Genomic DNA, 15,904 nt, shown 5'->3' on the forward strand with positions numbered 1-15,904 from the left:
AACTTTCCCGGTATTGAAGTTCCTTTGAAGGAACTCATCAGAAACAGCTTTAAGAAAGTTTCACCCTTTTTTGGATTCTCTGAGGAACACGAGAGCTGGACTTGTGCCTCAGGCTCTTCCCACATGCAGAGCATTGAGAAGGTTCCTATCTTTGGTGGACTCCTTGATTCTAGAAAAGAGATTAGCTGATTTTCAGACTGGGAGATCCCACTGCCCATCCTTGTTTTCTTCTCTGGGATCTTTTTTAGATTTTGAACATGGCTAATGCTCTTTCCACAGTCCGAGCACTTATAACATTTATTTGTCAGGCAGCTTACAATAACATCTATATAAATGAGTTGGATGAAGGAACAAAGGGAATGCTTATTAAATCTGCTGATGATATTAAATTGGGAGGAGTTGCAAATACAATAGAAGACAGAAACAGGATACAGGATGACCCTGATAGGCTGGAAAACTGCGCTAAAACCAATAAAATGAATTTTATTCTTTATTCTTTTAATCTTTTGAACACTGTCACACTTTCTGATTCCCTTTTCAACATTTTCTCCCCATGCATGGGATCAAGGATTCAGCTGAAGAGTGCCACTCTAAATGAATCTTCTCTCTCACTCCGAGCACTCAGAAGGTTTCTCCCGTTTGGATTCTCCAATGCAGTAGTCTGTCCTTGCTTCTTCTGGGGCCTGTCCCATTGCCTGCTCCCCTTACCCTCATCGGGCTACATGGGAGAACAGCTGCCACTGCAGTAAAGGAGGCTGATGGGCCAACAGCTCTTCAGCAAGTTCAGTGTATGTCTCATTCATTGAGATGGTGTCCCTCTATCATGAAAGCCTACCTTAGTGCCATTTCCAAGTCCAGGTGTGGAGAGCCATGGACGGGCATTGAGGATTAGAAAGGTTATCCTTTGGGTCTCTTTCCACACTTTGATCATTCAAAAGGTTTCTCCCCCGTGTGGGTTCTCTGATGCCTTTGAAGACTGAAACTCCACACGAATCCCTTTCCACACTCTGAACATTCAAAAGGTTTCTCCCCTGTGTGGGTTCTCTGATGATACTGAAGATTGCCACTCGTACAAAACCTCCTCCTCTCTGTGGGTTCTCTGATGCTTTTGAAGATGGCCACTCTGACTGAATCTCTTTCCACACACTGAGCATTCAAAAAGCTTCTCCCCTGTGTGGGTTCTCTGATGCTTTTGAAGACTGCTACTCTGAATGAATCTCTTTCCACACTCTGAACATTGAAAAGGTTTCTCCCCTGTGTGGGTTCTCTGATGATATTGAAGATTGCCACTCTTACTGAATCTCTTTCCACACTCTGAGCATTCAAAAGGCTTCTCCCCTGTGTGGGTTCTCTGATGACACTGAAAGCTGCCACTCATACTAAATCTCTTTCCGCACTCCAAGCATTCAAAAGGCTTCTCCCCTGTGTGGGTTCTCTGATGATATTGAAGATAACAACGCTTACTGAATCTCTTTCCACACTCTGAGCATTCAAAACACTTCTCCCCTGTGTGGGTTCTCTGATGATATTGAAGACTGCCACTTGTACTAAATCTCTTTCCGCACCCCAAGCATTCAAAAGGCTTCTCCCCTATGTGAATTTTCTGATGATATTGAAGACTGCCACTCTGACTGAATCTCTTTCCACACTCTGAGCATTCAAAAGGCTTCTCCCCTGTGTGGGTTCTCTGATGATATTGAAGATTGCCACTCTGACTGAATCTCTTTCCACACTCCAAGCATTCAAAAGGCTTCTCCCCTGTGTGGGTTCTCTGATGATATTGAAGATTTCCACTATGACTGAATCTCTTTCCACACTCTGAACATTCAAAAGGCTTCTCCCCTGTGTGAGTTCTCTGATGATATTGAAGATTGCCACTCTGACTGAATCTCTTTCCACACTCTGAACATTCAAAAGGCTTCTCCCCTGTGTGGATTCTCTGATGATATTGAAGATTGTAACTCTGACTGAATCCCTTTCCACATTCTGAGCATTCAAAAGGCTTCTCCCCTGTGTGGGTCCTCTGATGCTTTTGAAGACTGCCACTTGTCCTAAATCTCTTTCCACACTCTGAGCATTCAAAAGGCTTCTCCACTGAGTGGGTCCTCTGATGCCTTTGAAGATGGCCACTCTGACTGAATGTCTTTTTACACTCTAAACATTCAAAAGGTTTCTCCCCTGTGTGGGTTCTCTGATGTGTTTGAAGACTGCCACTCGTACTGAATCTCTTTCCACACTCTGAACATTGAAAAGGCTTCTCCCCTGTGTGGGTTCTTTGATGCCTTTGAAGAGTGCCACTCCACATAAATCTCTTTCCACACTCTGAGCATTCAAAAGGCTTCTCCCCTGTGTGGGCTCTCTGATGATTTTGAAGGCTGCCACTCGTACTGAATCTCTTTCCACACTCTGAGCACTCAAAAGGTTTCTCCCCTGTGTGGGTTCTCTGATGCTTTTGAAGACTGCCACTCTGACCGAATCTCTTTCCACACTCAAAGCATTCAAAAGGCTTCTCCCCTGGGTGGATTCTCTGATGCTGTTGAAGATTGTCACTGAGACTGAATTTATTCATGGTCCCTGAGTATTCAGGGGGTTTCTCCTCTCTCTTTATTGTTTGGTGCAGAAGAAGCTGTGATTTATTTCTGAAATTATTTCTGAACTGAATGGATTTACTTACTTTCATTTTCCTGTGCTTTGGAAAATGTATATTCCTCTGTTTTCCATCACACTTCTCAATCATACAGCCACCTTTCTTTCTCTTTATTCTGCTTCGATTCCTGACATTTTTGTTCAAGTCTTCATTTTCAACTCCATCCGGTATTTCCTGATGATGTTTCCCACCCTCCTCATTCCTCTGATGATTCTTTGCTGGAATAAAGAGAGAGATTTTGTTAGCAGTTGGAAAGGCTGGTAAGATCCAAATGCATCTTTGTGACTGCAGGAGGAAAGGACTGATGGCCCTTTGGCTTCATCCAGCTGGCTGATCTTAACAACCCCTCCACCTTTCCCCAAGAATATCTAGTATTTAAGGATACTTCCCCCACCCATGGAGATCTTCAGCTTAACTAGTGACAGAAGGATCTTCTAACTGAAAACAAATTAGCCAGTATCATAATGCCCCTGTACAAATCGATGGTGCGGTCTCACTTGGAATACTGTGTACAATTCTGGTCACCACACCTCAAACAGGATATTATAGCATTGGAAAAAGTGCAGAAAAGGGCAACTAGAATGATTAAAGGTTTGGAGCACTTTCCCTATAAAGAAAGGTTAAAACGCTTGGGACTCTTTAGCTTGGAGAAACGTCGACTGCGGGGTGACATGATAGAGGTTTACAAGATTATGCATGGAATGGAGAAAGTAGAGAAGTCCTTTTCTCCCTTTCTCACAACACAGGAACTCATGGGCATTCAATGAAATTGCTGAGCAGTCAGGTTACAACGGATAAAAAGAAGTACTCCTTCACCCAAAAGGTGATTAACATGTGGAATTGACTGCCACAGGAGGTGGTGGCGGCTACAAGCATAGCCAGCTTTAAGAGGGGATTGGATAAAAATATAAAGCAGAGGTCCATCAGTGGCTATTAGCCACAGTGTGCGTGTGTGTGTGTTTGTGTGTGTATATATATATATTTATTTGTGTGTGTTTATATGTATGTATGTATGTGTATATACACACACACACACACACACACACACATATTCGCCATTGTGGATGGGCCATTAGCCTGATCCAACATGGCTTCTCTTATGAGGCTCCATATTAAGGCCTCCCTCCCTCCTTACCCACCGGCCTAAAGGACTGTACCAATCCAAATGTAGCTCAGAAGGGAATCAGGAATCTCCTATGGTTATTTCTGGAGTGTTCCCTTGACATAACAGTGAAGGTCACTCACTCTGAACTAGCTCAAATGGGAAGGAGATATGCTCTTGGGATCCTCTAGAAGAACTCTGCAAACTTTCTTTGAATGCAAGACCATTCTCTTTCTCCACCACAGTTTCTCTTATGCTTCTGGCTTCTTTTGCAGAGAGAGAGGGAGACAGAGAGAGAGAAAGTTATCATTCTTACATGGGGATGGAAAAAATAAAAGACTAAAAATTCTTCTGGAAGGTCAGCACCACACTCCAGATCAAAGCCCAGAATCTGAACCAGGATAAGCGGAATGCAATAGAATCCTAGTTCCTCCAAGGGTTACAGGTAATATGAAGTGGTCTGGTGTGACTTGTGGATGTTCATAATTTGAGTCTCCCTGCAATTAACACCATCATTTCTTTCAAGGCCAGATCCCAGAATGTGGCCATTGGTTAATCATGAGAACCTTTATCCAGTTCTGCAAACAGGAGGGTGAGGGGATGAGGATGCTCGGGGGTGGTCTGATGCCCCATGGCTCCCTAGGCAGACTGGCTGCCTGTTGCTCCCCCCACGCCTCCTCCTCCTCCCTCCGTTCCCCACAGAACCGGATGTTTCCTTGCTGCAGCATGATGAATACATCTCTCTGGAGTACATTAGGCTCCAGTTGCAATACTGATGCTGCAACAAGGAGTGCCGTTTAGGTGCTTCTTATCTTAGACAGAATAGTTAGCTTTTTTGTTTGTTTTACTGTTGCTGAGCTGCAAAGACTGCGTGGTTTTGTGATGTCTTATTTTTAAATCCTTAATATACTTTATTTTTAAAAGGGGTCTGTTTTACTTGCGTGAAGCCAGTGATTCGGGTGTTGCTCAAGTACAAGGAGAAGTGATCCAGGGGGACCCAGGCTTTGGTTCTTGACAGGATCATTTCCAGATCACAGGCAGAGCAAATGAAATTCTATCCAGAGGGAAGGGTGTGTTATGAAGGCTGGAAACAGAGCAAGAAGGATCTGAACCCTCCCAGAGTCCTTCTGAGGGACTCTCATCCACTTTGTCTCAGGTCAATATACCTTCTCTGGCTTGGGGGATGGCCACAACACTGGCCGCAGTCGCCCATCTGCAAGAAGACCCACCTGGACACATGAAATGGCCTAAGACTGAACCAGACCCTCGGCTCACTGAAGTCAGTATCCTCAGGCCTGGAGCAGTTCCCCGGGGTCTCAGGCAGATGTTTTTCCTTTCCTTTTCTTTTTGTAAGAAGTTGAAGAAGATATTGGATTTATATTCCGCCCTCCACTCTGAATCTCAGAGCGGCCTACAATCTCCTTTCCCTTCCTCCCCCAGAACAGACACCCTGTGAGGTGGGTGGGGCTGAGAGGGCTCTCACAGCAGCTGCCCTTTCAAGGACAACTTCTGCCAGAGCTATGGCTGATCCAAGGCCATTCCAGCAGGTGCAAGTGCAGGAGTGGGGAATCAAACCCGGTTCCCCCAGATAAGAGTCCGCACGCTTAACCACTACAGAAAAATTCCACATTATACAGAACTTTGTTGGATGAAGTCGTATTAAGTAGATTAATTCTATATATCAGGGGTGGCCAACGGTAGCTCTCCAGATGTTTTTTGCCTACAATTCCCATCAGCCTCAGCCAGCATGGTCAATAGCTGTGGCTGATGGGAGTTGTAGGCAAAAAACATCTGGAGAGCTACCATTGGCCACCCCTGCCATATCTAATAAAATGGCAGATGTTTTTCCTTTCCTTTCCTTTTTTTAACATATGGTAAGTTTATTTTTAATATTCCAAGTTATGCAGAACTTTCTTGGATGAAGTCGTATCAAGTAGATTAATTCGATATATAGCAAAATACTACTATGCATAAAGTACTATGGTACTACATATAACATAAGAGAAGCCATGTTAGATCAGTCCAACATTCTGTGTCACATAAGAACATAAGAGAAGCCATGTTGGATCAGGCCAATGGCCCATCCAGACCAACACTCTGTGTCACATAAGAACATAAGAGAAGCCCTGTTGGATCAGGCCAATGGCCCATCCAGACCAACACTCTGTGTCACATAAGAACATAAGAGAAGCCATGTTGGATCAGGCCAATGGCCCATCCAGACCAACACTCTGTGTCACATAAGAACATAAGAGAAGCCATGTTGGATCAGGCCAATGGCCCATCCAGCCCAACACTCTGTGTCACATAAAAACATAAGAGAAACTGTGTTGGATCAGGCCAGTGGCCCATCCAGTCCAACACTCTGTGTCACATAAGAACATAAGAGAAGCCCTGTTGGATCAGGCCAGTGGCCCATCCAGTCCAACACTCTGTGTCACATAAGAACAGAAGAGAAGCCCTGTTGGATCAGGCCAATGGCCCATCCAGTCCAACACTCTGTGTCACATAAGAACATAAGAGAAGCCACGTTGGATCAGGCCAGTGGCCCATCCAGTCCAACACTCTGTGTTACATAAGAACATAAGAGAAGCCATGTTGGATCAGGCCAGTGGCCCATCCAGTCCAACACTCTGTGTCACATAAGAACATAAGAGAAGCCCTATTGGATCAGGCCAATGGCCCATCCAGTCCAACACTCTGTGTCACATAAGAACATAAGAGAAGCCACGTTGGATCAGGCCAGTGGCCCATCCAGCCCAACACTCTGTGTCACATAAGAACATAAAAGAAGCCATGTTGGATCAGGCCAATGGCCCATCCAGTCCAACACTCTGTGTCACATAAGAACATAAGAGAAGCCATGTTGGATCAGGCCAATGGCCCATCCAGTCCAACACTCTGTGTCACATAAGAACATAAGAGAAGCCATCTTGGATCAGGCCAGTGGCCCATCCAGTCCAACATTCTGTGTCACATAAGAACATAAGAGAAGCCCTGTTGGATCAGGCCAGTGGCCCATCCAGTCCAACACTCTGTGTCACACAGTGGCCAAAACATGGTAGAACATCTTATTTAGCTTTTCAGATAACATCCAGTTCACCAATCAATCAATAGATAAAAAAATAAATATCTTATGAAGGATAAATTAGCTGATTATTGGGCTAGAGTTTTCGACTCATAAGTGAAGAATAATCCCTTGGTCCATTGAAGTCAGTATCCTCAGTCCAGCAGCATTTTCCCAGGGTCTCAGGCAGACGTTTCCCAATCACCTCCTACCTGATCCTTTTCCCTGGAGATTCTGGGGTTGGGGCTGCGACCTTCCTTGGGAGGTGAGGAGCTCTCCTTCTTTGGGGGGTTTTAAAAAGAGGAGAGGACTCGCCGTAAGTACAGGAAGCTACCAGCTGGACATGAGGGGGAAAGCCGACAGGAGATGGAATGTCTCTGGTTCGGGAGGACTCATCTCAAAGAGATGAAGGGTTGGCTTCTATTTTTCTACCGGCTAACGGATCAGAGTTGTCCACTGTGATGGACTGTCTGCCAGAGTCTTGAGGCAGCAGGAGGGAGGTGGCGGGCCTAGCTTGCCTGGGAAATTATAAATGTTTGTATGCAAATGCTAGAAGTGTCCGAAGTAAAATTGGTGAATTGGAATGTTTAGTGTTGGGAGAAAACATAGACATTGTGGGAATTTCAGAAACTTGGTGGAATGAGGAGAATCAGTGGGACACGGTGATTCCTGGATATAAGTTATATCGAAAGGATAGGGAGGGAAGGGTTGGAGGTGGGGTGGCTCTGTATGTCAGAGAGGATATACGGTCCAGTAAGACTGAGGTCAGAGAATTAGATTCCCTTTTAGAAATGCTTTGGGTCGAAATAGAGGGCCCAAAAGGAAATTTAACTATGGGAGTTTGTTATCGCCCACCAAATCAAAAGAGAGAGGACGATTATAATATGATGGAAGTATTAAAGATAGCGGCTAAACGTAAAAACTGTGTCGTAATAGGTGATTTTAACTACCCGCAGATTGATTGGGTCAATATGTGCTCTGGTCGAGAGAAAGAGATTGAGTTTCTTGATGCTCTCAATGACTGTGCTATGGAGCAGATGGTCTCAGAACCTACCAGGGGTGGGGCGATCCTGGATCTGGTCCTAAGTAATGCCCAAGACTTGGTGAGAGATGTAAAAGTGATTGTGCCGCTTGGGAACAGTGACTATAATGTTATTGATTTCACCATTTGTATAAATAGGGAGTTGCCCAAAAAGACCGCCACAACCTCTCTCTCGGCTTGGCTTCGCGAACGAAGATTTAAGAAGGGTGCAATAGTCCACGTTTGCTGCAGGCTCGCTGGTGGCTGACAAGACCAATGTGGGAAAGGCAGGTCCGGCCACAGCGGCTGCAGGGAAAAGTCTGATTTAGGGTTGGTCCTGTAGCAGTGCGATTCTTCAAGCATGGTTCTGATGTTCCAACACGCAAGCTTTAGTCTTTGCACACTTTGTGAGGCAGGTGCATGCCTTTTCTTTGTTGTTATTTTTCGACCGCAAGTAAGGATGCCCGATGACCGCGGCTAGCCAACTGGGGTGGGGGAGACGAGCTTTGTTTAGGCCACCTTTTCTAGGCCCCTCTCCGTGTGGAGCAAGCAGTGCTGTCCCTAGATAAGGCTGCTTGGTCGTTCAGGGTGCTGCCGAAAGATGCTTTCGTCTCCGGGTTAGCATCAGGCGACCAATATCCTGAACCGCCTACATGCAGGATCGGGACTGCGGCTTCCAGTGGCACCTTCCACCTGCCATTTCGCCCCTTGCCTATCGCTGCAGGACTTGATGCGTTGTGGGTTGTGTGTGGATATGCCCTTCAGGCCTGCGCAGAGGAATTTTTTAGGTGAAGCGCAGTGTGCGCAGTACTGGCTCCACCCTTTCACCTGGGGGTCATCTGCCATGGCCCAGTAAGCCGGGACGCCGGCAGTGAGTCCTCCAGGTGGTAGGTGTTACATTAACGAGCTCTATCTGCCCGGGTTTGATGTTAGAGTTTTCCTTCTCTTAGGCTGACGAGGTTGGTGGGCCCAGCCTGCCCATCCGGTTATACCGCCGGACACTTCGGTCGCACCATGACGTAGCAAACTCTGTGAAAACGGGGGGGACCAGCGAGAAGGTGTTGCTACGGATGCAGTAATGCAGGAGAGGCCATTGCAGTGACCATCTGCCAGGCATAGCCAGACAGTGACCACGCGGCGTTCACTACACCGGGAGAGGAGAGGCTATACATTTAACTTTAAAAGGGGTAAATTCTCTGAGATGAGGAGGCATGTGAGGAAGAAACTGAAAGGAAAGGTAAATATGGTCAAAACCCTTGGGGAAGCTTGGAGACTATTTAAAACTATAATCCTAGAAGCTCAGATAAAATACATACCACAAGTTAGGAAAGGCACAAACAGGTATAAGAAGAGGCCAGCATGGTTAACAAACAAAGTAATGGAAGCTGTAAAAGGTAAGAAGGACTCCTTTAAGCGGTGGAAAACCAGTCCAAGTGAGATTAATAAAAGGGAACACAGGCAATGGCAAATCAAATGCAAGACTGTTATCAGGCAGGCAAAAAGGGACTATGAGGAGCATATTGCACAAAACATAAAGACCAACAATAAAAATTTCTTCAAATATATTAGAAGTAGGAAACCAGCCAGGGAAGCAGTGGGGCCCTTGGATGACCATGGGGTAAAAGGATTACTGAAGGAGGATGGGGAAATGGCTGAGAAGCTGAATGCATTTTTTGCCTCTGTCTTCACCGTGGAAGATGAGAAGTGTTTGCCCGCCCCAGAACCACTAATATTGGAAGGGGTGTTGAAAGACCTGAGTCAGAGTGTGTGTGTGTGTGTGTATATATATATATATATTTGGCCGCTGTGTGACACAGAATGTTGGACTGGATGGGCCATTGGTCGGATCTAACATGGCTTCTCTTATGTTCTTATAAACTTTTTATAGTATGATTTGTTCTACTGTGGAATCAGCTACCCAGAGAAGAGGTGAGTTCCCCCTCCCTGGCAGTCTTTCAGCAGTGGCTGGACAAACACTCATCAGGGATGTTAATCAAGGCTGATCCTGCACTGAACAGGGGGCTGGATTAGATGGCCTCTATGGCCCCTTCCAACTCTGTGATCCTGGGATTCTAACAGAGGCTAGACGGCCACCTGACACCAATGCTGATTCTGTGAACTTAGGTAGACAACGGGAGGGTGGAAAGGAAGGGCTGCATCAGTGCTTAGTTCTTGTGGCCCTTTCTTACATGCCCAAGGAGATGCGACTGCCACTTTGGGGTCCGGAAGCAACTTTAGCCAAGGTTTGTGGAGGGGGTTTTTGCCACCCTCTGGGTATGCGACAAGCCCCTGTATTTGTAGGGGGTTGGACTAGATGACTCTGAAGGTCAGTTCCAATTCTATGATTCTATGAACACGTGAAATTTCCTTACACTGAATCAGACCCCTGGTTCCTTGGAGTCAGTATCATCCACTCAGTCCAGCATTGGCTCTCCAGGGTCTCAGGCAGAGTCTTTCATTTCACCTCCTACCTGATCCTTTTCATTGGAGATGTTGGGGAGTGAACCTGGGACCTTTTGCATGCAAAGGAGATGCTCTGCCAGGGAGCTGCAGCCCCGCCCTAAGTGGTGAGAAGGGCGTCAAAATGATGCATTGCTATTCAATATTTGGATTCATTACACCTCACAATGGCAGCAAGTTGCACCTTTGGCACCTAGGAAAGATCCTTACCCAGAGAGGCCATGTTCCTATAGTTCTCCAGCATGACTTCCCTGTACAGAGCTCTTTGTCCCGGACACAGCAGGGCCCACTCTGCCTCCGTGAAAGAGACGGACACCTCCTCCAAGGAAAAGGGACCCTGGAAGAAAAAGCAGATTCTCTCCTTTTCAGAGATCTCACCCTGGAAGGGTGTAGTTTGGGATGGTACAGAATGTAAGGCTTTTGATGGGTAAATGCAACAGCATTCAAAGGATCTCTTTCACGGACGCCTTGTAGAAACTGAAGGAGCAAAAGCTCCCCTGAGAAAAGCGGAGGGACCCAGGCTGTGCCCCCCCTGCTCATCTCTCCTACCTGGATTGCAGGTGCAGCGACTGTTCCCACATCTTGGATAAGATAACGGCTCAACAGCATCTCTTCACTGCCTGTTCCTGAGACAAAGGAGGAAGGGAGGGTGTTTGCTTGTTTGTTTCCTGGTTCACACACACACTATTCTCAGGGCTGTGAAACCTTCTTCTATATACACTCAGCTCGTTTTTAAAATACTTTATACTACATTCTGGGAGAGGCAGAAGAGAAGCACCAGGGACCTATGAGCCTCCGGAATTATAAATACTGCCAATGTATTTCAGACTTCCGTCAGAGTTGTGTTTGCTCTACAAGGAGGGAAATGAGGAGTGGAAATGCAATAGCATGAGAAAGCACCATCCTGTTGGACCAGACATGACTAGAACTATTCTGGGGACTGGAGGGTCATAGGAATGAGCTTTCAGAGTGTCTCTGGAGCATGCTGAAATGGAGAGGTTTTATTTATTGTTACTGTAACATTTTAATGTTGTAATCTGCCCTGAGCCTGCCTTGCAGGACAGGGCGGGGTATATATCACAAATTAAATTAAACCAGGTTTTCAGCCTGATGCAACCTCAACATGACATCACATCTGTCCCATGTCCCACCCCAAGACCCTCTCCAGTGCCTACAAGTGCTGGGCCAGAGCCTGCCATCCCTACTCCAAGCCCTGCGACCCACTGCAGCCCCCCAGATGACCCTCCAAACACAGGCACAGAAGGAAAATGTCCCCATGATTATTGGCCCCCAGGGAGTGGTTTCAGAGCTCTGCTCCCCCAGAAGGTGGAGGTTCCCTTTCGAGGTTTGCCTGACTTCCCCTCCCCAGGGAATCTGAGACCTTTTAAGGAAGGAAGGTGAGAGATTAATTTTCAGTTATGGGATAAATGGTCCTCCAGGAGTTTGTCTGATCTTTTAGAGACATCACAGTGTGTGGATATTGAGTGCCACCAATTAACTCTGTGTAGCCTATAGAAATATGCATTTCCCCCCCTGAACTGACCACTCTACCCATCACATTCACAGGCTCCCCAGGCACAAGGAGTCCTTACCACAGGAGAGGGCATCTTGGGCACGCTCCACCGCCTGCACCCTCTGCCCCTGCTCCAAGGAAGCTCCTTCTGCCTCAGGGATTGCAGCTTCCATCTCCAAAGGTGGTCCCCGCATCTGAAATAGCAGCAAAGGGGAGGGGTAAGAGATGGAATGGAAAAGAGACCAAGGAATGGATTCTGCCCCAGTCCCATACTCTGTACCCTTCTATCAGCAGATCTGGTGAGTTATCTGCAGGGGTCAGAAATTCTCTAGCAGATGAGGCTCCCGGCAATTAACTGGCAAGGAAACATTAAGATAAGGTCTCATATAGTGGCTTGAATTAGACACACCTGTAGGGAACCCCCTCACCTGTTCTGCCTGCCTCTTCTCCTCTGCCTGACTCAGGAGGAAACCTTCGGCCAGGGCCACCGCCTGAGAACTGGTCTCCGGTCCACATCCTCTGACCCAGCCCTGCATTTCCTGGGGCAGGAGAGTCAGGAACTGCTCCAGGATCACCAGGTCCAGGATCTGCTTCTTGGTGTGCTTCTCCGGCGTCAGCCACTGGCTGCAAAGTCCATGGAGCTGGCTGCAAACCTCTTGGGGCCCATTGGCCTCAAGGTAGCGGAACTGCCGGAAACATTGGCAACATACTTCTGAGGTCAGGGTGTTCTTAGCCAGGACCTCTGGCACAGCCCTTTCCCAGAATTCAACACCACTCCCAGCTGGGGTGGGATGTAGACTTTTGCTTGCTCTCTTGTCAGTTCCAGGTCCTTCTGAGTCCTGCTCTTCCATCTCCTTCCCCTTCTCTTGGGCCACCTCTGTCTCTGAAAAGTTGTCTTTATTCTGAAGACAGGCTTCTCCTTGGGGGGACAGAGAGAGATAAACAGGAGTGTGTCCGAAGGAAGATACATACACAGACACACACAAACACGCAGACACATACATGCACCTATAAATACAACCTCCACTCCAAAAAAGAAGCAGGGAATGTACCACAAGTCCTTCATCCTTGAGAATATTCATGATTTTCTCCCTGCCCCGTATTCCTGCTCACCCCGAAAGAAGGATCCTTTTCCGCTGTCCAGACTATTTGGAATGAAGCCTATGCCAAGACCTTGGACACCTTTGCATGGCTACTAATTATCTCAGTGGTGCCCTGCTGGAGATGGAAGATGGGGGGAGAGTCAGCCAAAATACCTGCCATTGCAACAAGCCAATCAGCATGAATGATTTAACACATTGGTTCAAATCTGGGATTCCTTTCTGGGCCTCCTGACCCCCCAAAAGGCAGGCTTCATATTCTTGTTGGCATCTCCCATAACAAGATCTGAACCCACCCCTCCTGGGACCAGGCCCTGGTGTTTCTCCATGTTGTGCTGCCTGGGGTGTGTGTGTCTGACCTCTCTCACCTGGCAAAAGATGCCCTTCCTCCCACCCAAGCCCCACTGCAGGAGGGACAGTCTGGCATTGTGTCACATCTGCCTCTGCCAATGAGCCGTGGCACGATGGGGCAGGGCAAAGCCTTTGGAGCAGGTGTGTTCTCTCCCTGTGTGCCCACTTTGCAAAACACTGCTGCAGGTGGGGACTCAAACCAACATCTGTGGATCTCCTTGGTGTGTATTCATGACACGATCCTCACAGTGATGGAATTTTGTGCAACATTTGTTCCTCCTGGCCTATACATATTGGGGGTGTGGCCACATCTGCATGCTCCACCCCTGTCTGCCTGTCAGGGGACCCATCTAATACTCTGATTGGTGGGCGTGGGTGGTGTCTCCAGGAGCACCCATGGGGTTGCTAGGCGCTCTCCACCTTAGCAACAGAGGTATCTAAAATGTTCCTCTCCTCTGCTTGGCGGGCCTTGGACCCCTGCTGGCAGCCTGAGCCCCACAGTGGGCCCGTATCAGGGGCTTAGGATGGGTTGCAGCCGATTCCAGTGCAGGCTGGACTTCCCTTCCCCCAGCCCACACCCCTTCCTTAATTCACCCCACTCCTCAAAAGGCCTCCTTGGGTTGTTGGTTTGCAAAATGAAAAAGACCCGCAAGAGAATGTCAGTTTCATGTATTGAACTTTCCTTACATTGAAAGACACTGATTATTGCTGCTCCCCAACAAAGTTGAACAAAACTGGTACCTCACAGAGTTACCAACCTCTAGGTGGCTGAAGCCAAAATAATCAAGTACCTTGAAGAAATAACCAACAGAGTTTGCTACAGTGCCAAAGAAATTCCTGAGAAATTGATCCCTGTCATCCTGGGAAGGTTCCCACTTTGCAGTGATATTGACATATGAAACTGAGCCATCTGTTTGCAAGCTCTTGATTCAAGAAATGCAGGATCAGCCCGAGCACTTTCCCCCTGCTCTTGTGAGAGGCCGAGAAGACGCTTGCCCTTCAAGAGACATTTAGGGCACTTCATATTGTGAACTGTGCAATGGATCTATGCATGAAAGAGATGGGGGCTCATTTATTGATGACTGAACATAATAATATTTGGATCTGTAGTAAAATGTGTTAATTATGTATTCACAGTAGTTTTTTACGGGGGCGTTAGCTGTTTCCCTGAATCCCTTGGTTTGTAACGGCCAGGTGGGGCCTGAAGTTCTCCCAGAATTAGAACTCACCTCCAAGGGACAGAGATCAGTTCCCCGGAAGAAAATGGCTGCACGGGAGGGAGGTGGCCAACCTCGGAAAGCCATGGCTTGGCCTGATCCCTGCCTGCCTCCCTAGAAGGTTATCCCTCTCCACCTCTCTGTGACTTACTTTTAAGTAAACCTCGTGGGGGGGGGGGGATCCAGCTGCAAGTTTCCCCCTCCTGCTACTGCTGCTTCTCTGCACCCCTCCCCGCTCTCTTTCCCAGTTCAGAAGCAAACCCCTTCCTTCCCACATCCATGAGCTCACGCAAAGAGGGAAAGAACCCCAATCTTTTCCAAACCCCCCCTCCCCAGTTTGACTTCTCTAGCAAATGGCTCTGTGGCGTTAACCCTTTCGGTGCTGCAGAGGAGTGCAAAATGTGTCCTCCCTTCGTCTCCAGCAGAGGCCAGTCTCCATCTTCCATGCTGCTCAATGGGGCTTCTTGGGAGTGACTTTGCACGGGGTTGTATGCCCAGAGGATCCAGCGCTGTTCAGGCTTCGCAGGAAAAGGAGGCTGAAGCTGAATCCTCCCCACAGACGAAGTCGGTTGAGTGTCAGGGAGGAGGGGGAGGAGGCGGCTTTATAGGCTCGCTTTTAAGCAGACGAGGAAGCCTTTTTTCTGTTGCCCCCTGGAAGCCCGGCTGAAGGGAAGCCCGGAAGCCTCTGTCATGTCTCTGCAGCTCGGAAAGGACTAAAGCAGCAGAGCTGTTTGCTACAGAGGCCGAGCAAGGAGCGGGAGGGAGGACTCTGTGGTCTTCTTCCCCTCCCAGTCCCCCCCTCCAGAAATCCCCCACCAACTTAGCACAGCCCTGCCTTGGCATGCATGAGCCCCGCCTCTCCCCGCCCCCCCTATGGCTTACTTTTAAGTAAACTTTTCCAGGCTCCAGCTGCGCTGCTGTTCTCCGCTTCAGCTTCTCTGCAGCCCCTCCTCCTCTCCGACCTCCCCCCCTTGCATTTCTTGCTGGGCCTCTCTAGCCAATGGCTTTCTGGCCTTAACCCTTTCAGTGCTGCAGAGGAACGCAACCTGTACCTTCTTGTCCTTTCCAGGAGGAGCCAGGCTGCCATCTGCAGTGCTGCTCCATGGGGCTGCTCGGGAGTAACTCTGCACGGGGCTGCATGCTCGGAGGATCCAGGGAAAGGAGGCTGGAGCAGAATCCCAGCAGTTCCTTGGAATAAGGACCGCAGAAGAACTTGGGTGGGGGAGAGGAGGCGCACCAGGCTTCCTCTTAAATGGAAGAGGAAGCGTTTTTCTGTCGCCCCCCCCCCCTGGACCTCAAATGCGGCCGGAGATGGGGGGGGAGGCTGGGAAGGCGGGGTTTGGGGACAGGATGGGCTCATTCAATAGGGCTCTGATGCCATCACCGAGCCCCCCCTCTGAAGCCGCCCTTTCCTTTCCTGAAGTCT

The 15,904-nt window shown here is 48.1% G+C and overlaps 1 protein-coding gene across 2 annotated transcripts; it reads right to left on the reverse strand.

Moving 5' to 3' along the window:
* Positions 1 to 487: 487 nt before the first annotated feature.
* On the reverse strand, positions 488 to 15,442 carry LOC132572088 (oocyte zinc finger protein XlCOF6-like). Of its 2 annotated transcripts, XM_060238881.1 has the most exons (7): positions 15,361 to 15,442; positions 12,239 to 12,729; positions 11,890 to 12,004; positions 10,847 to 10,923; positions 10,508 to 10,634; positions 3,893 to 4,015; positions 488 to 2,865 (listed from the first exon to the last, which is right to left on the reverse strand). In XM_060238881.1, exons 2-7 carry the CDS (start codon positions 12,659 to 12,661, stop codon positions 1,016 to 1,018), a joined length of 2,715 nt encoding a protein of 904 aa, XP_060094864.1. In that variant the 5' UTR covers positions 12,662 to 12,729; positions 15,361 to 15,442; the 3' UTR covers positions 488 to 1,015. The 2 variants fall into 2 exon arrangements, with proteins under 2 accessions (XP_060094864.1, XP_060094865.1); XM_060238882.1 differs by lacking the exon at positions 3,893 to 4,015.
* Positions 15,443 to 15,904: the final 462 nt, after the last annotated feature.

This window comes from Heteronotia binoei, chromosome 5, assembly GCF_032191835.1.
Source record: "Heteronotia binoei isolate CCM8104 ecotype False Entrance Well chromosome 5, APGP_CSIRO_Hbin_v1, whole genome shotgun sequence".
NCBI classification, from domain to species: domain Eukaryota; kingdom Metazoa; phylum Chordata; class Lepidosauria; order Squamata; family Gekkonidae; genus Heteronotia; species Heteronotia binoei.

What these genes read in the sequence shown, in the direction of transcription:
- LOC132572088 (XM_060238881.1), bottom strand. Translation starts at nt 12,661, where the DNA reads ATGGAAGAGCAGGACTCAGAAGGACCTGGAACTGACAAGAGAGCAAGC. An exon ending in AGAAGAGGCAGGCAGAACAG is followed by an intron (nt 12,005 to 12,238) that starts GTGAGGGGGTTC and finishes CTGCTATTTCAG; the next exon opens with ATGCGGGGACCACCTTTGGA. An exon ending in CCAAGATGCCCTCTCCTGTG is followed by an intron (nt 10,924 to 11,889) that starts GTAAGGACTCCT and finishes CCTTTGTCTCAG; the next exon opens with GAACAGGCAGTGAAGAGATG.